Source organism: Sphaerodactylus townsendi, linkage group LG05 (genome assembly GCF_021028975.2).
Source record: "Sphaerodactylus townsendi isolate TG3544 linkage group LG05, MPM_Stown_v2.3, whole genome shotgun sequence".
Classification (NCBI taxonomy): domain Eukaryota; kingdom Metazoa; phylum Chordata; class Lepidosauria; order Squamata; family Sphaerodactylidae; genus Sphaerodactylus; species Sphaerodactylus townsendi.
In genome coordinates, this window is record NC_059429.1 from 72,331,981 (window position 1) to 72,355,274 (window position 23,294).

Sequence of the window (23,294 nt, forward strand, 5' to 3'; positions counted from 1 at the left end):
TCCAACAAAGAAAGAGACTGTCTTTTTAAAAAATTACTTTGAGAAATGAGGTCTCTTATGGTAACAGCCAGAGCTGAGGGGTGGGGGTTGGAGATGGGTACTGAAATGTCACTGTTCACCCATTTTAACAAATCACAAGGACACATCGACACACTCTGCAGCAAGTGAACATTTCCTTCAGGGCAGAGATATCTGTACTGAAGCTCTCTGTGTTACAGTGCTGCAGATTTTGAAAACCCCTGAGGGTAGGGAAACACTGCTGCTTCAAGGTTTCCACTCTGTCCAGTCTTCCCTCCCTCACTTCTCGTGGGCATTTCCAGGGGATCTACAGCCAGCTTTTGCAAAAAGCACACAAATATCAGTATAACACAGAAATGTCAACATAACACAGAAATATTGATATAAAATATAAAGGGCCTTAAAAACAAAGCCAGCAATCTTGTGATGACCAGGAGCGACCTGGAAGTGGGGGCAGGCAAGCTATGTGGCAGGCAGTGGGCACCTCCCTGAGTGTAAACAGAGAAATGTGGGGAGACCCAACCATGACCCCGCTGCAGAATGAAGAGCCCTGCGGAAAACGTTCTAGGCATTATGGGGCAGAGACACACACTTCTATCCTGGGGAAGAACACACACATGTTCTAAAGCTACCTTTATCCCCTGGTATTATTAATTTCTAATAGATATTCTGAAGTTGTAAGGACTGAAAACTGCATCAAGACATCCATATCCATAAGACTTCATTAAAAAGTAAATTTTATTGCAATAGTCAATGTGCAAACAGTAAAATTTTAGTTAGATTATAAATTAAGGCATATTCACAAAGAGTAAAAAAATACTTATATAAAGAACTGGCTTACTATATAATAGAGTAGCACTCCCTTCAGAAATGGCCTGCTTACACAGAAGCCCCGACAGATTTTGGTTTTGGTAACAACATGGGGAAAGGAAGGGCAAAGCAAGGGCCATTTATACACTTGTAGTTACCTTCACATTGAGCGTACATTTCTTTTGGATCTGATTCTCAGTTACACTCTTTTTCCCCTCTTCAGAACTTACCGTGTTCTCAGATCAGAGAATCTGAAGGTTTCTTAAAGCTGTTAAAGTGCAACTTTTTCTCTCCCTTTGCAGGGAAAGTGAAGGAGATCGCTGTGCATTAAGCTTTCTTTGGGTTTTCTCACTCCCCCCTGCCTTTCCCAACCCACACAACAGCAGTTTCTCCTACTATTTTTGCCACCATTTTAAAATGCTCAGAAGTGCTTTCTTTTTTTAAAAAAAATTGATGCTGAAATTGACATGATCTGGTAAAAAAAAACACTAGACCAAAGCCTACCAAAGGCTACCTTCCCAAATGAATCTTGTTCAGAAAGAACAAGGAAGTGGGGGATGGACAAAATGGCACATCAGCTCAGCTGGGGACACTTCGCAAAAGGAGAATCCCTGTGTAAACAAAAAAGCTCAGGAAAACACCCCTGCAAAGCAAACAGCGGGGTAAGTAGTGCATTCATAAATGGTCAAGGTGAGTCCCCACCCCACACTCATGCAATGGCATGGAGAAAACTGATTCTGCCTGCAAGCTTTGCAACACTACTCCCCAACAGCCAGCTGGTTTTTTATTCTTTCTTGTTTGTGTTAGGTGGTATTTATACTTGGAAGTGCAGTTGACTCCCATTTATACCATCTGGAGGTTAGAACTCTTATTATTTGCATAGAGATGGGAACCTTTTAATACCATGGGCAGCATTCTGAGCCATTCATTCTCCCTGGAAGAGAGAGATTTCATACTATGCCAGGTATTTATGCCACCCAAATGTTTCCTGCAGTAACAGAGGCAACTTCTGAAGGGAGAAACACTGTTTTCCTTTCAGTCTAGAGTTTTCTTATCTCTGGCTTTCAATAGAAGAGCCCTTTGCAACATAAAAATTCCATAACAAACCACTTTTCATTCATGTACATGCTATAGATTCCAGCTCAATAGAGTCAAATAAATTAATCACATGAGATGCCTCAGGCTCAAGAAATATTTGATTATTGTAGACACAGGTTGAAAAAAGGTGCTATTATGAGTGCTGGTCTCTGGCCTCTGGCTGGCGGTCCTCTTAGATTTCTATCCCAGTCACTTCTCATCTAGGTGACAGTATAGGTACATTGCTACAGCCATTGCTGCAATCTGGAAAACAAGATGGAACAGAAGAAAAATTTTCTACAACTTCAGTTCAAGTTTCTTACATGGGAAGAACATTAAAACTGCGGGGGAGGGAGCATACATTCTTACTAATGCTTGTATCTGGAGTGGGAAGAGGATGGATAAAGATTTCAGGAGTGACAAGTCAAGTCAAACATTTATTCACCCTTCAGCCTGCAACACAAATCAGTGTGTAACTTACACACACTTTAGGGACCCATTTCGCCCAAGTAAGAGTTTCACAGACCAGAAACAGCCTTTGATACACTAAGACACTCTTTACCAGTCCTGTGATCTTTTTAAAAAAATGAATTTTATTAATTCTCAGTAAAAATTCATATAGTAGTGAACAAAAACAACAATAACAATAAGAAAGCCAGAGGAAAATATAGTGAATCAGGACCAATTCCACCCTTCATCTCCATATCCATCCAAGAAATAAGTAGCTTATATTCCATGTCTCTAACGTATGTCATTACAATAATAAATTTATTCCCTACACCGAATCAGAACTACAAAAAGAAAGCAAACTGAACTGACACAATATGCTCAAGAATCAATATCCTCTTCATTCTAAAACTTAAACCCAACTGAGAACAAATCTGAGCCAAATTTTGACCAAGGAGACCATATTTTCTCAAAATTTTCTAATGTTAGTGATTTCAACAATTTAGTTAGCTTATCCAATTCTGCAAATTCCCAAATTTTATTCAGCCACTCCTCTTCATTCTAAAACTTAAACCCAACTGAGAACAAATCTGAGCCAAATTTTGACCAAGGAGACCATATTTTCTCAAAATTTTCTAATGTTAGTGATTTCAACAATTTAGTTAGCTTATCCAATTCTGCAAATTCCCAAATTTTATTCAGCCACTCCTCCTCAGCTGGAATCTTCAACAATTTCCAACTTTCAGCTACCGTCATTCTCGCTGCTCTAATTGTATGAGAAAACAGAGTATCATTCTTATTTAACACCTCAACATCAAATATTCCTAACAAGTAAATTTCAGGATTTATATTAAATTTTATTATTTTTCTTTTTACAATCAAGCTGTCATAGATGTCTCTTTTGCACCAAACTTATTCTCATTATCCCATTCAAGCATTTCTCTCCCACAGAAGAGTTAATTGTTTTACTCATGGCTGGTTTGAGGGCATCCTTAACTCAGCTAGTCTCATTTAAGTTTGCAAGCTCCAAACGAATTTTAAGTTTAAGAGCGTTTCAGGCCCTTCCCACACGGGCCAAATACAGTGTCCCAGGGACGCTAAAAACAGTGTCCCTGGGAGACTGTTTGCACAGCCTTGCAACTCCTAAGTGGTGCAAAGCTGATGTTTCCGAACCTCGCTCCCTGAGCAAGGTTTTTCAGAAACAGCGGCTTCCAACTGCTGCTGTGTGAATGGCAGCGGCTGGAAGGCACCATCCCCCCCCCCTTCCCGAATGCCTTACCATCCCTCCGGCTTTCCCGCGTGTCGCACAGGCCAGGGGACACACACCCCTGCCTGCGACTCCAGAACTGTCGCGCAGGGCAGGGAGGCGTGTCCCCTGACCTGTGCGACGCGCCGGAAGGCCGGAGGAACGGCAAGGCATTCGGGGGACGATGCAGCCTCTGTGCAGGCTGTGCCGTCTTCCCCACCCCTACCGTGCAAACGGTCCCGGGGGGTGCGTTGGCGTCATTTATGCCAATGCACCCCTGCAGCGTGGCCGTGCGGAAACAGCCTCAGATGACATCTTGAAGATACATTGATTAAAAAAGAGACTTCTTTTACTTTAGTTCTTACTGAAGAAGGATGGTATGTTGAGCTTAAAAAGGGACAAAAAGCATATCTCAATTACCTCACTGCTTATCACCAGCTAATAAAAGCCTCCTCCACTCTCCCGTTATCAGTGTCTTTTGGCTTCCATGCTTGTAGAGAAACTTTTTGAGAGGTTGCAGGGGATGGATTGGCCTCCACAAATTATCCTCTTTGATCTGAGGATGTTTCCAAATGACTTAGGACCCCAAATGGTGCTCCTATGTGCAAAAAATAGCAGCAGGATTTCCCCTTCGGTGAGAGAATGTTCAGCACACTCTCAGTCTCCCAAGGAAAAAAACCAACATCTCCTTCCAAATTCTACAGTTGCTCAGACCAGAAACAGCCTTTGATACACCAAGGCACTCTTTACCAATCCTGTGTTCTTTACTTCCAGCAGTCAAACGGAATTGCAAGACCCAGTCAACATACCTCCACTGCACAGATCCCGGCGGCTACTCCTCCCACTACAGCGGCATTCGAACGTATTTCAGACAACAACCGAGGAAAGCAACCCTAGGATTTTTTTTTTAAGAAAGATAAAGCAATTTCCATTATAGTACAATTCACAGTCAAACAAGATCTGAAATGGGCAATATTTGGATTTCAGAGGTCACCTAGCTGGCATAAATATTGGATTGCTACAAACAATATCTATTTAATGAGCTTCCTGCACAAGGCTGGTGCTGGGGAGAGGAGGGGAAATAATGGCTTGAATCGACTGGATGATTTCTGCATGCATTATGATCCTCAAAGTAGCAGAAGCATGAAAAAAAACCTCATGTTTAACTATGTTAAACATATTATGTCCCAAACTGCTTTTCTGCTTGCTCAAGATATTGAGCAAACTATTTCTGGGCGCTATAAAATACATGGAGGAAAGTGCCAGTGATTGTACAAGCACAGGGGTAGGGAACCTGCGGCTCTCCAGATGTTCAGGAACTACAATTCCCATCAGCCTCTGTCAGCATGGCCAATTGGCCATGCTGGTAGGGGCTGATGGGAATTGTAGTTCCTGAACATCTGGAGAGCCGCAGGTTCCCTACCCCTGTACAAGCAGAATGGTACTAAGTTTTTTTGTTTTGTTTTTGCATTTCTGCTTATGCAGTGCTGGATCCAACGCAATGATGCGTGCCTTACAGTTCTACTGAGCAAAGGTTAAAGTTTTCCTAATACTTCAGAGGCTCTTTTACAAGCTAGATGAAAGCTTTCAATTCAGCTGAGTGGTATCGTAGTATACATGTCCCAATCTGCAACTTCAGAAGGTTCTAGGCACCAAGGGTGGCCTTAGCCAAGGGCCCTATGCTGGGAGGTGGTTGTGCAGGTAGAGAATGGAGAGAGTTCAGGTTGGGGCTTCCACCTACCCAATGGCTAGGGTTGCTGACTCTAGGTTGGAAAATGTCTGGATATTTTAGGGGTGGAGTCAAGGGAAGTGAGGTTTGAGGAGGGGAGAAACCTCATCAGGGTATAATGCCATTGAGTTCATGATCCAAAGCAGCGATTTCCTCTAGGGGAACTGATCTTCATAATCTGGAGATTGGTTAATAATTCCAGTAGATCTCCAGGTCCTCCTTGGAGACTGGCAATCCCACCAACAGCTGGCTTTGTTGAGCACCCTCAAGCCTTCATCCCTTGCTGGGCTGGGCAGTGTAGTTGTGTAGTAGTAGCACCAGCATTGTGTTGCAGTAACAGCAGCATTGGGAGGAACATCCAGCCATCACTTCCTACCACACCCTCAGATGGTGGAGCGGGGACTTCAAGACAGAAGCCACTATGATGGCTTTTGTGACAAAAAAGTCTATTTTTGGGCTGACCACTGCTGTCACTACTCAAGGACAGCACAGATAGCAAGGGATAGCAGCTGGCCAGAGCTAAGTATCTGCTTGAGTAGTTGGCCTGAGTCACAGCCATTGCTGTGTAGGAGTAACTACCCAAGTAGCCACAAGCTGGCAACTAACCTGAGCATTTAGAGTTGTCAGGTTGGGAAATACCTGCAGATTTGCGGGGGGGGGGGAGCCTGAAGAGGGTGGTGTTGGGGAGGGAAGGGACCTCAGTGGAGTATTTTGCCATAGAGTCCACCTTACAAAGCTGCCATTTTGTCAATGCCCAGAGATCAATTGTTGTAGTGGGAAATCACCAATCACCGCCTGGAGGTTGGCAGCCCTACTGTGGCATTAGAAGATTTCTTTGCAGTCCATGGCTTGCACAAAATGAGTTATCCCAAATACTACCCAATGATAACATCCAGAAAAGATTCTTGGGGTGGGGGGTGGGGGTGGAAACAGTGTGCATGCCTGGAAGCTTTTTAGATCTCTGCACGGCATGGTCTGTGCCTTCATTCAGCAGCAAGAGTCAGATCTACACCGTGCATACTGCAATCTCTGCAAAGACGTTCAGCTACTATTGTGGGCTGAGCACAATAGTCATTGGTCCAATTCTTCACAGCACAAAAAAGATATCTGTGGGACATCTTAAAAAGAGGTGACTGCCTCTTTTCATTTGACACACCCAAAATAAAATGTCCAGGGGATGTCTTAAAAAGAGGTGGCTTCAGGTGTGCTTTCCAGACAGCAAAGGATTCAGATAAGGGAAAAGGCAGTTTCTCATCTGACCATTTTGTTCTCTGGTCAGTTTCACCCTCAGCTTGCCCCTGACAAGGCTTCTCCCTGCTGCCTTGTTCGTGGAAAGTTGCCCCAGGATGTTTGCTCTGAAGGCTCCAATCCTGGGGCACCTTTTCAGCCCAAAAATACTCAGCTGGTCCTGCCAATTCCTGCAATATGTATAGTTTTCCTTTTTTTCCCCAATGGGCTATCTCCATAGCTACACAGACAGAAATTCAAGAATATTAGCCTATTGGAAGACCCTTCTAACTCCCATTGAGAAGCACCGGGTTGACCTGCCCTCCGCGAATCAACAGTTCTTTTCTTACTGTACAGGCAGCTCGGGGGGGGGGGGGGGGGATGCACTTTGAAGCATTCTCCAAAAAAGATGCCTTGAGCTAAAATAAGTGAAAATGAAGAAAACTTGTACCAACCAGGCTACAATAATGACTTCAAAAATTAGTTCTCCCACTGGAAAGAAACCAGTGTGGAGTGCTTTCCCAGGATGTCTTAGGGTCTTTCCCCACTTTTTCCTCGGCCGCCGTCGCTGCGCGCAATTCCCAGCGCACGACATCCCTGGCGCGTGCCCAGGCATCCCCACGACCCCGTGCTCTGCGCGGGGTCATCAAAAGGCACCCTTTGCAAGAGCGCCAGGGATGCCTCATGCTGAGGGGGCGCGACAGCGGCAGCGTCGGGGCGGCTGCACTGTCGCCGCCCCTCTCATGGGGAGTGCCGGGGGACCCTGCGCTACTCTCCTAAAGTAGCGCGGGGCTTAAGGTAAGTGGGGAAAGGCCCTTATTTAGGCTGTGTGGAAGGTCATTCTATAGGTCAGTATGCAGAGCCATCCATACCATGAAACTCTGGTTAAACCTCAAGTTTACAACTAAGTTATTATCTCAGTGAAAGTCATTAACCTCCATCTGTAAAATAGCCTCTCAGCTGAGAGATTCAACTAGCTCAGAAAATGTGCCCAGCTTTCTTCTCCCAAAAAAAACCAACCTTGATCACCACCAGCAAAAAACAACAACAAAAAAACTTTTTAACCTAATAGAAGCACTATTATCTTACTTGGTCAGATACCACCAATACACAGACTAGGCATATGAGTCATTTCAAGCCCCCTCCTCCACTACACAATATAAGGAACAGCCATCTGTTCTCTTACTGTTATATTGGCCTGTTGAGCCAAATCCGGAGTGCAGGTTATGGTGCTGTTGTAGCAGCAGAATGGTGGATAGTTCATATATTTGTTCCAGTAGGCGGAGTTATTGAAATCACTGTAGTTCATTAAGCCACAGCACTTCCACTGAGGAGGGGAAAAAAGTGATATTAGCATATTCCTGTTTCTCATCACAAGTAACTCCTCTGTAACAGTAGAATTACTCTGCAACTTAGATAACCATCACCATCTCATTGGAGATAAGGTCTTATCAGTCTGAACAAAAGCAACACCATCTCTGCTTGGTGTTCAGGATACTATTAAATCTTTGCCACCCTAACTGCACAGGATGCTACAGCTCCACTTTTAACACCATCTCCTGCATCACAGCAAGCAGAAAAGACACCTGTCCATCTTGCCGTGCACACTACAACACCAGTAAGAAACTAAAGGCCCTCCCAAAAAGGACAATTTGCTTTTTCTCAGTCCAGTCCAGTTGCATTCTGTTCACACTCCTCCATTGAGTTTTTGCAATCTCATCTGACACAAAAGATGGGATGAAATGATAAGGTGGTGGTGAAAGTTTACACTAGTATTATCTGTTAATGAATCTCATTTTTCCAGAAACATTTGTCTCCAATGATCAAACTAAACAGAAAGTTGCTTCTTCCACTTAGCATGGTGAGCATGCAAAGCAGACAGGAATAATTTTCAGAGCATCCAATTTAAGGAAAGTGGAGCAGAAACACAGACTGGGGCAAAATTGACCCGTTACGTGAGATCCCGGGTCCACCCAGGTGCAATTCTGCTGTGCAAAAACGGGCCTTGACAAAATCTGCTAGCTAGAAGCAGGTAACACACCACAGTAGAAACCCAAACCATGATGAAGCAAAGCAATGTCATTGTTACCTCAGCTACCATAAAAGCAACTGAAAATAGTATTTGGGTTTCCTATAAAAAGCCAGAAGTCTACTAGCCTATGTGCAGTCAATATTGTTGATTATTCTTCATGCTTATGAGCTGCTTTGCGGGACAACTTACTTCACTCATTGTGTGATTCCAGATCTTTGTCAGTTCCTCATTTGTTTCATAATTTTCTTTCAATACTTTAGTTACTGTCCCTTCCAGTATAGTCTCTGCCTGCAAGGAAAGAAAGATGTAATCAAGCCCAAACATTGTAGTAATACATACATACATAATTTATTTACGGTCATTGACCAGCAAGATCCAAAAGAATTAAAATCATAAAATTTACAGATATTACAAATATACAGATTAAAACAGTTAACAAAATACAGATAATAGACCTCAGGAACTCAGAACATCAGCTCAAGATAATGAGTGGAAGGTCAGTCTAATAATAATTAGTAATAAGGATTAGTTGGCAGAGCCAGTAGTGCTCTGTCGGCCTTCCTGATTTTACTTGGATATCCAGGCAAACTTAAGTAAACAGAACACGTTAGATTTTTTTTATTGGTATCTGATAGTCATATTTTAATCCTTTTCTTTTCTTAGCCAAAGGAATGCTTGTCTGGTCAAAGGACAGAAGCATCCAACGCATCTCATCATAGTATGAGCATTCAAATAATATGTGTTCCGAAGTTTTCAACACCTCCTATTTGACAACTGCAAATTCTGCCCTCAGTTGGTACTTTGTTATAAATCCTTTTGGTATAATTAGACGAAGTATGCTTGTAACGGAGTAGGCTGTAGGCTCTTCGATAGTTAACGCTAAACAAAGAAGCAAGATAAGGCATTATTGGAAGTTTATTCAGCATTATTTTGCTGAAGATTGGGTGTTTGAGCTTATTCAGGTCAAGCGTCATTATCTATGATTCTAAGTTTAACAAGATCCCTAGCTCTATCATAATTTATGCTGGTAATTAGTTGTTGGGAGAGTCCATAATATGATAGTTTCCGTGAAACTGCTCTAATAATGGGGAACAATATGTCAGACAAGACAAGTCTTGCAAGACCCCTCTGGCAACGTGACAGCCTGAGCCAATATATTATAGAGAGTGTCCATAGTTTTGGCTTGTACCTGAAATTAGCCAGTCTCTATACTTCCAATGCAGCTGCTCGAAATGTTGTTTGGGGAGCTGTAGGATGGACCTCAAGAATTTTGACTGAGGACGCCAAGATTGCAGAGGGAGCCGGTTATGGTGGAGTGGTGTACCATATGATAGTTGTGCCAATGATTTGGCTCTAAATAATGATGGCAGCTCGAATATGATGCCCACCTCTGTTCCAGTCAATTTCTAATAGGCTCCAGAGCTTCTAGACGCATTTTGCAACAGCATATTTGATATGAGAGCCGCTCTAAGTCCTGATGACTGAAATACTAATGCCTAGATATTTGTAGAGTGGAACCTGCCTCCAATTTTTTCCCATTTAATTTCCATATATGCATGCTTAGGTCTAGTAGCTAAACCATCACTTTGGTTTTTTCATAGTTAATTTCTAACTGGTTTTTCTGAGAATAGTCAGCAAGGGTCCTAGGGCTCTCCTTAGGCCAATGGGGGTTCTAGAGATAAGAGTTGATCATCCGGTGATATAAAAGTAAAGAGATACTTTTGTCAGCAATTTTGGGGGGATGAGATCTGCTATTGAATAAGGCTACAATATCATTGATGTAAAATTGAATAAGGAGGGGGCCAAACACAACCCTGCTTGACCCCTCTGCTACTTTCTTTGGATTTCATTTGTTAGATAGCCTTGTGGGTTATATTTTACTCTTAATGCTGGTATTCTGATAAGTGCCCTGATTAGCATTAGTAACCAAGTCTATATCGGGTACTAAGCAATTTGTTCCAAAGTAAATCTCTTTGAGATAGAATCAAAGGCGACAAAGTCCACAAAGGCAATATAAAGAGAGGTCTGGGGCTTTATTTATATTTAGCTATGAGATGGTCCATGATTACACAGTGATTCTGTGTTGACATCCCTCTCTGAAGCCCCCCTGTTCTTCAAGCAAATGGTCTCTTTGTTCCAGCCAGCCCTCAGTTTCCAGCATAGATGTTTAGCATATAGCTTGCTGATAGTACTCAAGTAGGCTGATGGGCCTATAACTCTCCGGTATTCCCATCACCCTTTATAGATAGGACAATTACAGCTATTTCCCAGCCCTTAGGGTTTTCCTGATCTACCCATTGAGGTGGAACAGTTTGCCAGGACTGGTACCCACCAATCAGTGTTTCTTTAATCAGGTCAGAGGAACAATAAAACCAGGGCTTTCCCATAGTGTAACGTGGTCAATTAGCTATGACTTACAGGTGGTGACCTCACAGTTAGGGAGGAGAGTTGTTGTTTCTACACCATCAGGGCCAGCCAGTTCTAGAGCTGAGTACAGAGCTTTATAGTGAGTTTCCCAAATATCTGGAGGGATTGTAGCAACCTACATTTGCTTCCTGACTATTGTAGGTAATATTTTGTGGGAGTGGCAACTAAAGACTCAGTCCTACTCCACTTTTGTTTTCAGTCTTCATAGGACACAACAGTTCATAAGAGGCTGATGAGGTTTGCAGTCCTGGCCTTATTTATTTGAGATCCTCTCAAACCTATGGAACTTTTGAGAAAACCTGCACAAAGTTGTACTGTACATTTATGAGATCTATTGTATCTGCAACTGTGATTACTTAGGGTTCTTAACCATATCTGGTGTGTGGGAAGTGGAAATTGGCTCTGTTATAAGAAAAGGGTTTGTTACATTGAAGTAACAACAACTTTGCTCTATCATTTAAACATTTCCTTTTGACCTTCCCTTGCTACATTGTGTTTCTCTGTGTGCTTTTTCTGGCAGCTGCCACTTTATGGTTCATATGCATCTTCATCAAAAGAGTTATCCATTAACAAACAGGGCAGGGTTGATTTCATCTTAAAGCTGGAGGATTTATATTGAGGTACAATGAAATTTAGTTCTTTTAGTAAGGGCTTCATGCTACCATGTTTTCTAGTGGATCAATATTTTTCCTTTGCTGGGAAACATACCATTTGGGATGTGGCCTGAAAAAGAAGTGAAATTGGGCCATTGACTCTTTCATTTATCTGAATGTTAGAAAGCAGTATCAGTTCTTTACCCTTATGTAAATCAGGAGAGTTTGCTCTTGCACACCTCTTTTTGAGGTTAAAAATTAGGCACAGCAAAGTTCATTTTTGTTAGGATAGACACATGATCAAACCCCCATGGTTGCTCCAATCCTACTCTAGTTTGGCTTCTCAAGTCTCCAGAAAAATAAAACAAGTTCATATATCTCCTCTTAGAGATTAGGCAAGCTGTTTACCTTTTCTTCTTTACATGCAACTAATACTGTTGTATATGCTAAAGGTTAATGTCCAACAGTAGTCATACATCTTACTTTGCAAAAAAGGTTTACTATACAAACTGCAGATGTAATTTTAGCCTCTCTTCTGAGAAGTTCCAGATTCATATTGCACATAAAGCCATTGGATTACCTCAAATATTTTCCATTAATTCAAATCAAGTTCCTATGTATGGTACACAAAAGGAATTGTGCTCATTTGTCATATTTTCATTCCAAATATTAACAGAAGACATTCATGCTATAAACCTCAACCATGTTACAAATAGATGCTTGAACCCCTCTCAGCTTGTCAAAGAAGAAAGCTCTTGTAAAGAGATCTAATTTTATTGTTTTAAAACATTTATTAGGATGAACCAACTTTTGGAATTTGCTTCTTATGACAAATTATCCAATGTGCTAAGTACAAGTACAATTGATGACTTTATATCAACCTGGGAACCATTGATTAATTTCTTAAGGAAAAATGAAGAGTATAAGTTATTTTTGTTATGCCTTCAATGTTGATGAAAATACTGGACTGATGTAGAATTATATAATTGATGAAGGACATTAGAAGATGGACTGATTCCAAGCGGAAGTCAAAAGCACTGAGGGTGGGGTGATGGTTTTAGGTAATGTAAATGTTGTATTGTATGGGAATGAGGGAAGGGGTATTTGTATGTCTGTATGAATTTATTATAATAAAATAATAATAATAATAAAAACATTTATTAGCTGCCTTTTTCCCTTGCAGAACTCAAGGTGACTTACAAATATAAATAAAATATTATTTTAAAAACACAATAAAAACAACAATTATTAAAAACATTAGAAGTCAACCATGTTAAAAATGTCCAACTAGAACTGCTGATAAAAACAAAATCAATTAAATGCTGTCTTCAACTGCCTCTTGAAGATCAATAAGGGGGGGGGGGTTCAGGTTTACCTCCCTGGGAAGGTTGTTGCATAACAGGAATTTTATTTGCCTTTCTGAGGCAAATGTAAACCTTCCTCCTGGCATTTTACAAGATTAGAAGATAAGTCATTGTCAAATTGGAAGTCTGCTCTTTGAAAGAGGAGAATTGCCATGGTTGCTTGAGGCATACTTTTGATACCTATCAGCAGCTATTCAAGGCATCAAAGTTCATCAGCCACCAAAAAAATCTAAAGCTAGTAGGTCACTGTCCTCTTGCTTGAGACTTCTTGCCCCACATTCACCCCTTCCACTTACAACAGATGTGTAGACCAGAGCCACCACTGCAGCAGCAACTTCAACTATGAAGATGATCAGGACAATGGAGAAGAACTAGGAAGAGAGAAAAGAGTCACACTGGAATCATTCTCTGTGGAGTGGTCAGAAACAATACAGTGACTACAAATGTCCCCTACAACTCTTTGAAACTATAATGGGTTACTAGACCAAACTGTGATTAGCTTGCAATCTGAACAAAAGGGGAGGAATGTGTTAAGAGCATATTCTAGTAGGGAGAGCTCTCTTACATGGTGATGACTTAGCTTACCGGTAGGTCTTTTTGGAAGAAGGTGATTCAAAGCACCATCTTTGTCTGGATCATTTTAAAAAATGGTCACCTCCATCCCATTCACTACAAATTCCTCTGTTCTTTTTCAGGTTATTGTAACTTCTTCATTCATTCTCTGGACATTTAGGCAGTCTGAGCAGAACATTCTACTTACAAAAAAGAGGAAGCAACCAATGGGCGATTTCCCACTGGCGATTAATCCTGGGATAGTCACCCAAAATATCCTTGCGATCTCCCCACTGCCAAACTGCAGAACACAGATCAGTCCCATTTCTACACACACATACCCCCATCACAGGATTTTCCTGGACCTGCTTGTATATGCACCTTTTTTGAAAAAAACACACACTCCAATGGGAGCTAATAGGAGATGGTCCATAACTTTGGCCCCCATGAACCAAACTTCACCAAACCTGGACAATATTATCATGAGGGTCTTCTACTGATACCACCCAGGTTTTGTGAAGTTTGGTCCAGGGGGTCCAAAGCTATGGACTTCCAAAGGGGGTGCCCCATTGTTTCCAATGGGAGCTAATAGGAGATGGGGGCTACACATTTGAGGGTCCATAACTTTGGCCCCCATGAACCAAACTTCACCAAACCTGGGTGGCATCATCAGGAGGGTCTCCCAAAGATACTCAGAAATTTTGGTGCTGCTAGCTTAACAATTTCACCCCTGACAGCAGGCACCTCCCGCAAGGGGCAGGCCTAGACATCTTCACTAGAAACATGCTGCAGTGAGGATGTTGGAACCTGGATGAAAAGGTGCTGATTCTTTTGAAACTTGGTTGTATCTAGATTAAATTTTCATTGGGAATTCAGGCAGTGTTTAAAGTCTCCAGCTGTACTAGTAGGAAAAAATGGCAGAAAGGACACCTTCCAAGAAAAGGGTAAGAAAGCATGGATGAGCAGCCCAATCAGTCACAGGAGGGGCAATCAGTCACAGGAGCTGGTGGATGGCCACTCTGACACATTAGCTTCCTCCACCAGGCAAGGGGCACTCAAAGTGACAGAGGGGTCAGTGGTGCCAGCATCCAGTTCAACTGTGTTACGGCAAAAGCTGGAAGACCCAGCCTTGGTGGAGCTGCGCCGGTGTCTGGAATGAACACCAGCATTGGGGGAGGGCCAGGACATTCCAGGGTGTGGAGTCGATGTTAGTCAGCTTCCACCCTGAGTTTGCAACCAGTTGCACTGCAGCCCTGGCCCTAGACTTATGCTGTGCTTTAGAGTGATGTAAATCCATTACCCCCCAGCTGAGGGCTCTCCAGTGGCAGGGAGGATTTGGGGTTTTTCCTCTTCCTCGCGCCTCTGAAAGCCTGTTGGCACTGCCTTTTCAATGCTGCCTCCAACTGCTGCAGTGCAGTCCAGGAATCTGGATTGCTCTGTAAGACACTGGTCCATTCCACACAGAACATTTAAAATGTCTTCCAAACATTTTCTCCTACACAACGCAGGAAAATAAAGCATTCCAGGCAAAAATTGGTCTTTTTTCCCACCTGCCGCCTGACTGCAAAGCTTGTCAGTTTTTATAGGCCAGTGCTGTTAGTATCACTCATCATTTGTTGAAGGTTTCTATGGGAGGTTTCTCTCGGCTGGCACTGCGTGATCTGGGCTGCACTTGATTGATTGAAGTACAGGAATCAACTCAGCATGGCCTATTTTGGAAATGTGTTGCTTTCCCCTTTTTTTCAGGAAAACAGCTTCAAAACTATGCAGACTTGAATTTTGTGCATATTGCCAATTCACATATCAAGTCGGCATAGCTTCAAAGTTGCTTAACGGAAAACACCAAAAAAAGTGACAAATTGCCAAAATCAGCAGGCAATGCTGAATTGATTCCTATACTTAAATAAGTGAAATGTCGCCCAGACATGATGCTAGCCGAGGAAACCTCCATGAGAAACCTTCAGCAAATGGTGGGTGATGAGGAGAATTGCAAACAGCACAAAATGGCGGGCACAACAAACGAAACTGACAAGGAAACCTTCAGCAAATGGTGGGTGGCACAGAGACTCTCTGCAGCAGTGGAAAATGGCAGGCACACATTTCAGAGAAAGTGAAAGTTATACACTCAGGCAGGAAGAATAAAATATTTCCTGCATTCTTCACAGCAAGCAGGAAACAGTTGGAAAACATTTTAAGAAAAAAGAAATGCTAGTTTGTGTTTTCGGAATAAAATGTCTTGAGGAAACATAAAATGTTTCCCAAATGCTTTGAGGAAAAAGCTGTGTGGAATTCCTGCAGGAAACATTTTATTTGTGTTGTGAAAAATGAATCAATGTAAACATACCAAGAAAACAGAAGTATAAAAAAAAGTGCATAATCTTTAACTAGAAGTAATCTTCAGCTTGAAAACACAAGACCATCATTTACATTTGTCTCATTGTACCAAATTCAAGTGAGGAAAATAATTTATTGACATATCAGTTCAGGGATTAAACAGAATTCAATGTGAATGGTTAATCCTTTTACAAAGAAGAGTGGAGGACAGAAATCCATCAGTGAACATCCTAAGAGAAAAGCATGCATATGCTCAGGCATACACACACAAAACTACCATGTACATAAGAGTCAGGATGAAGAAGAAGAAGAGTTGGATTTATATCCCCCTTTCTCTCCTGTAAGGAGATTCAAAGGGACTAACAATCTCCTCCCCACCCCCCCACCCCCCACAACAAACAGTGGGGTAGGTGGGGCTGAGAGAGCTCAGAAGAACTGTGACTAACTCAAAATTGCCCAGCTGGCCTGTGTTGGAGTGCACAGCCTAATCTGATTTCCCCAGATAAGCCTCCACACCTGAAGCGGCAGAGTAGGGAATCAAACCTGGTCCCTCTAGATTAGAGTGCACTGACTCTTAACCACCATGCCACTGCTTAAGGAATTCTATCATGTGGTTAACTGACTGCCTGGCCCAGATATCCTTCTGCCTTAACAGTCTCATTTCACGAAGAGGACAGCTTCCCACTATGCCTTAACAACTCTTTTCCTATAGATGAGTTCTCAAAGTCCTCATGGATAGACATGCAGCAGAGACACCTGTTGGTGTTAGCATCTTACCATGATCAGAAGGCACTTGCTCTCTCTCTGAGCTCCACAGCATCCTAAGAAGCCCAGCGCAAACAGGACAGCTCCGATGGCGATGAGGAGGTAGCCCACATTCACAAATTGCAAAACATTGGAGGACAGTGGACCAAACAGATTGACAAAAGAGTTGCTGTCAACGCTGACCCAGATGCCAATGCCCAGGAGCACTGCCCCACCAAGCTAAGGGGGAAAAAGACCATTATTTCCAAAAATAAGCATGGGGCAGAGAGAAAAACAAATTACATTGACAAATTACAATGGTGCAAATGTCACTTCCAGCACATCTCAGAAGTAGAGCTACCTAGTGCTGTTTTGGAAATACCTGAGAATTTGAGGGTAGAGCCTGGAAGAGTTGGGTTTAGGAAGGGGAAAAACTTTTGTATACTGCCATGCAATCCACCTTCCAAGCCATTTTCTCCAGAAATAGAATAAACGTTTAAAATAGATAAACAAATAATAAGCTATCTATGTAGCCTGGAGACCAGTTGTAATTCCAGGAGATTGTCAGCCCCCATGCCTAGAAGTGGTATCATAATATTGGGGACAATACTCAAGGATTTGCTAAAAACCCCTGATGACATGATATCTCCACCCTCTAATCCACCCTGGAGCCCCAGCAGCAGTCAACATCCCTATCTGGAGAGCAGCTGTAATTCTGAGAGAACTTCAGGCTCCATCTGGAGGCTGGCAACCACATATAGGGTTGCCAGCTGCAGCCAACAATCTGCCAGGAGGAACTGAGGGTTAAGCTATAGAGGTTTCAGCAAATCCTGGATCATTTCTCAAATATAATGATATAATGTCCAGTTTTTTGCAGGAAGAGAGGTCATGCACTTGTGCAACTTCAGCAGCTCCCCCACCCCCACCCCACCCCCATTTTCCCCGGCTGGCCTGCAAAGAACTGACAGGGAATAGAGGTAATCATCAGGAAGTCTCCCACTACAGAGCCGGGAACCAGGCCCCTTCCCCACAGAAGCAGGAACATATGCTGAGCCTCTGGGGTGCATGTTGAACAGGATCATCTCAAAAAGGATATTGAGGAGATAGAAAAAGTGCAGAGAAGGGCAACAAGGATGATTGAGGGACTGGAGCACCTTCCCTATGAGGAGAGGCTGCAGCGTTTGGGACTCTTTAGTTTGGGAGAGAGAGTGCTGCTGAGGGGGATAATAAGGCGATTGGAAGTCCAAGCAAAATTATGCATGGGGTAGAAACCATGTTGACAGAGGAGAAATTTTTCTCTTTCACACATACTAGAACCAGGGGCATGGTCATTGAAAATGCTTGCCTGGTGGAAGGAATTAGGACTAATAAAAGGAAACACTTCTTCACGCAACGTGTGATTGGTGTTTGGAATATGCTGCCACAGGAGGTGGTGATGGCCACTAACCTGGATAGCTTTAAAAGGGGCTTGGATAGATTTATGGAGGAGAAGTCGATTTATGGCTACCAATCTTGATTCTCCTTGATCTGAGATTGCAAATGCCTTAACAGACCAGGTGATCGGGAGCAACAGCAAAACGCAGGAAGGCCATTATGCGCTTCATACATCCTACATGTGGGAGTTCCCCAAAGGCAATCTCCGGGTGGGCTTCACTTGTGCAAAGTAGCAGAGAGCTGGACTAGATGGACTTTGGTCTGATCCAGCTGGCTTGTTCTTATGTTCTTATGTTCTTATCATTTTGCCCAGCAAGTCAGGATGGCTCTATGCCCACACAACAAAGTCAAGCCCCACCCCCCAAGTGCTGTAGGAGAAGGAGATGGCATAGCTGATGCCTCTCATTGCTGTATTGATCTGTGCAAGCTCCAGGTGGGTCTGAGGGTACCAGCACCACTGGGAGCAAACTGTGTCTGGTCAAATGCAGCCTTTATCCACACACATACTTTTGCTTGCCTGCTTGCTAGTACACCAACATCTTTACAAACATTTTGTATTTTTTTACACTCAAGCCAAAAAAGTGGTCCACCCCTGGTCATACAAGGAGTAGAGAGACTGTATTTTTTCCTTTCGCCCTTAATATTGGGATGGATGTACAAAGCAATCCTATACCAACCGAGATGACTGGTCTTTCTAATTCTGTGCTGTCTACTTTGACTGACAGTAGATCTCTAATAGAAACCTCTCCAAACATCTGGACAAGATCTTTCTACAATTCCAGGGTCTTCTGCATGCCAAGCACTGGTTTGCCAACTGAGCTGCAGCCCCTTCCATGGAAAACAGACACCCTCTCTAACTTTGGTACTAAGGAACACTCCCTATTTGACTGTTGCAGGCATCCAGTATGACCTGCCTCAGCATTAATTTTAGATTTCAGTATATTGAGCAGGGTCGAGTATAAAGATAATTATCCTACAGATAAATGCTGTATTTTAGAGCAGTGGAGGGACAGAGAGAAGTGGTTTCCACACAGAGACAAGATAGAGTCAGTTCCCCGTTGCTGCTGTGGATGCAAATACATGCAGTGACAATAAGGCTTCCATGTAGATTCACTGAATTACCAGTTTTCATTTTATAGCACTGCAAGAAAGAGGAAGGAGACTTTCTTTTTTTCTGAAGTGAAATCTGATGACAGGAATAGGAAATGCTGTGGGAGAAATGGCTGTGTTAGCAAAATCCAGAAAATCCAAACTTTCCCATCCATATATCACCTATCCTAGCTTTGCCATGGTCTTTCCCAAAACTTCAGTGCAAAGCAGGAAGATCAAAGAAAAGCTGAAGAACCCCCAGGTGGTACACCATGATGCTGTCAAAAAGCAGGAAAAAAATAACCACTTCTCAAGCGCATCTTACTCAGAATAAAAAACTTAGCTGGAAACACCCAGAGGTGGTGGTAGGTCTGAACTAAAAAATAAATTCAAGAAAAACTAACTAGGTACCTTAAAACAGCACAATAATTATCTCTGAACACTCATCCTTATGTTCATTGATCCATTGAAAACTGGAAGGAATGTGGCCATTCTGCACTAGGATATTGTCAATGTCTAGTACAAGGACAGTGTTCTGCTCCTGTCAAAAGTTATACTTGCCCAATAAAGACACATGATGGAGGTTTCTGGTACCATCTCTTAGGTGGAGAAGATGCATAGCAAAAGAGGGATCAAGCATCTTTATGCAGAAGATGCAGCTTCTCACTCTTGCCTGGCAAGCAGCACTTGAGCAAAATTTCCTGTTTCATGCTATCATTAAAGGTGAAGACCTTATCTGCCATATCTACATGTGTCTGTAGTGACCACTGTTATGATAGGGGTCCCAGAAGCTATCACAATTGTTTATTTTCACATGAAGAGTAATAAAATGCTCCAGGAAGAGTCAAGTGATAGGAATTCCACTGAAGATAGTCCATTTGGATTAAATACCAAATGGAGGATATAGATGACAGTCATAAAAACCCTGATACGAGGGCTACATGCCAAATGACCTGATTTGGAGAGCTTGGGGTATCTTCCATGAGGGGCAGGATTCATAACTCTGGATGGGGGAGGACAGAGGTGGGATCCAGCCAGTTCTCACAGGTTCCCGAGAGTGGGTTACTAATTATTTGTGTGTGCCAAGAGGGGGTTACTAATTGGGTCTGCTCAGAGGCAGTGGCATATTTGCCTAGGGACAAGGGGTACCCCATGTCCCTAGGTGCATCCATTGCAGTCACATGGGGGGCGCCAAAATGTCCCCCCACACAGACGGATTTTGCAAGCCCCAGAAAGCCCAGCATTGAAGAAACCGGCTGCTGCAAGAATTAAGGAAGCCTGATGTAGCCCCGCCCACTCTCTACAGTGGCCCTGAGTGTCCAGAGGGCGGGGGAGAAATACCACTGTGCTCCCAGGATGAGGACTGGGGAGCTCCACCTCCCCTCCCTCTCACCCAGAGTGCAGTGCCTTATTCTCCATTAAGTCCTTGCCATTGCTCTCAGTCTCAAGCCTTCTCCCCAGCAGACGGGCGCTGGCCAGCACAGGAGAAGTCCATAGGCCAGCTAGGGAGGCAATCTCTGCCCCACCTGCAAGGTGTTTGTTGTGGGGAAAGGAAAGGGGGGGTTGTTAGCTGTTTGGAGACTCCTTAAAGGTAATGTGCAAATCCAAACTGCACTTCTATCCCTAAAAACTTGTTTGCAGTTGTGAATGGCCTTGATGGGGGGGGGGGGGGCAGGACAGACATGAAGCACCTGGCTTCTTAACTTTTGCTGTGGGGCTGGGCTGTAATCTGGAGAGCTGAGTTTGATTCCCCACTTTCTCTGCCCCACAAGGTGTTTGTTGTGGGGAGAGGAAAGGGGGGGGCATTTGTTAGCTGTTTGGAGACTCCTTAAAGCGAACTGCACCTGAGCTGTGCGTGCCCTGCGTCCTTGCCACAGCCCTGCCCAGGAATGCCCTGCCCCCGGAATGCCTGGCCACCCCCCGTCGTACCCCGCCCAGCCCCATTGGCGCTATGCCACTGTTTGAATCCCACCACCATGGGAACCTGTTACTAAAATTTTTGGATCCCACCACTGGGGGAGGGTTCACCTAAGCAAGCAGAAGATTCCTTTGTTAATTGTTCAGATACTTTGCCCAGATGCTATGATCAATGCTGAGGTCTAGATGCCTCTGCAAAGGGGCAATAGGGAATTTGTGGGTTTGTTTGTTTCACCTAAGCGAAACTTATCTTTCATTTTTCTTTCCTTAGATTTCTATCTGCTAGGCTGGGCAGCTATTTTCCGTGTATGTATTCTAGTTTAATCTTTCATAATAAATCTTCCTTCCCATATTAAAAAAGTAGACTACAACTCAAATTCTACTCATATGCTCAAGACCACTCTTACCCGCTAAAGACATGCATGCATCAGGGAAGCTGAAGTAATTGGATGCTGTGTCCTTTGTATTTGCTCTGGGGTTTCCCAAGGCACCAATTACATGATAGCCTGGGTTTCTATATCTTAGTGACACTGAAAAGGAACATGCTTTTACATGCAAATACAAGACACATGTGAGAACACACAGACTCAAGGCACATTTGTGACAACCTTAGATATCTCGTTTCAATTTGTTGCACTTTGAGAATTCCCTGAAAATTCACCCATTCTCTTATATAGGGAAGGTTTCAAAAGAAGCTATTCACACCTTCATCCTTATGATTTAAACTCAGTTGTGCCTTGGCACTGTACAGAAACCTCCCCAACAGGTTCAAAGTCATTGTCCTTGACCAAAGGAGCGGGTTTTCAAACAAAAGGTTAAGGCAGGCACTGCTCCAGAAGACATTTACACACAAGCACAAGGCTGGGAAATGTTCTTGGGGTGGGGCAGAGGAGAAATAAAGCCAATTTCAGAGCCACCATTTCCTTATAATCTAAGTGGGAACAACAAGCTTATCAGTTACTAGCATCTATCAAGCTATACAAATAAAACAGCTTGAAATAACAAAGACAAATTCGAAGGCAAGGGCATCATCAACCATTGTGGATTTCAGAAGCAAGGGTACAAACTAACACTCCTCTCTTGATTCGGTAACATACGAAAGAAACATGCTAACCCATTAACCAGGAAACAAAACTTGTAGGACTCCAAAGGTCAAGAGTTTCCTTTCAAAACAAATACAGCCAAGACATTTACTACGTCATAGAAAGAGGAAACAGAGGTACCTCTATTTAAAAAAATGCTTTTAAAAATGCAATCAGACCAGTGATTTGACATGACTTCTGAGGAAAACCTGGAAGTGATGCCATGCCCCTCTAGAAATGGGTGGAAATCCTTTTACCACAGATTTTGCAGTGATTCATGGAGAGGCATGACGTCACTTCTGGGCTTCCTCCCCAAGTGACATCACACTGCCTGCACTATTGCTACCCCACCCCTGCCCCCTCATAGTTTGGGCAACCCTAACACATCTGTCACCAACCCTTAAAAGACAGATAACTTTCTGGTACCTAAAGGGCATAGCCCACACAGGATGTTCTCTTTATCTTATGTTAAGAATATAACCTAAATAGCTTCAATTTTTACCAAACACACACATACACACTGAGGCAGACAACAGACTACAGTAATTAGTTCCCTTAGAAAAAATGGTTGCTTTGAAGAATGGACGCTAAAGCATTATACCATGCTAAGGTCCCTCCCAAAGCTGGCAACCCTAAAATAGACATGCTAGGGCCTAAAGAAGCAACAGTTAAGAATGTTGTTCCATCATCAATAATCTAGGAGAAATAGGGTCTTATCCAAAGAGTGCTTAACAGTTAGGAAAACATACCAAGACCTTCTTGAGGCCAAAAGGAAAGTCCACCTAACGAAAACCTGGGAATCCCTCTATCATGCTTTTAACACAAGGGACAGTAGAAGCTTCTGGCATATCATTTAAACCTCACACAATCCTTGGTCCTCAGATCTCAGCAGAAACCTGGAAGGCCCACTATAAAACTATGTTTTGCAATCCAAAGCTCACGGAACCCTCCAAGTCAAATCCAGCAGTGAAAGATTTGCCTGTTTGGTCCCCAGTTAGTAGCAACAAAGTGGCCACCCTCATATCTAAATTAAAACTAAGGAAAGCAGCAGGGCCCAATGGGCTGCCACCAGAATTTTTCAAGAAACACTCTGACTTCAGGGCTCCCATCTTAGCCAAATTATTTACTCTCATAAATAACAGTTATTATTTACTCTCATAAAATGCCAGAGA

The 23,294-nt window shown here is 43.0% G+C and overlaps 1 protein-coding gene across 3 annotated transcripts in view; it reads right to left on the reverse strand.

Moving 5' to 3' along the window:
* Positions 1–1,194: 1,194 nt before the first annotated feature.
* The window catches only part of TSPAN1 (tetraspanin 1), a 103,413-nt gene continuing 81,313 nt past the window's right edge, over positions 1,195–23,294 (reverse strand). For all 3 annotated transcript variants that reach the window (XM_048497740.1, XM_048497739.1, XM_048497741.1), the window contains 6 exons: positions 16,634–16,840; positions 13,267–13,341; positions 8,776–8,874; positions 7,741–7,881; positions 4,408–4,491; positions 1,195–2,169 (listed from right to left, as the gene is read on the reverse strand). In XM_048497740.1, coding sequence (XP_048353697.1) covers positions 2,116–2,169; positions 4,408–4,491; positions 7,741–7,881; positions 8,776–8,874; positions 13,267–13,341; positions 16,634–16,840 — 660 coding nt within the window. In that variant the 3' untranslated portion in view covers positions 1,195–2,115. The remainder of the gene's footprint in view (positions 2,170–4,407; positions 4,492–7,740; positions 7,882–8,775; positions 8,875–13,266; positions 13,342–16,633; positions 16,841–23,294) is intronic.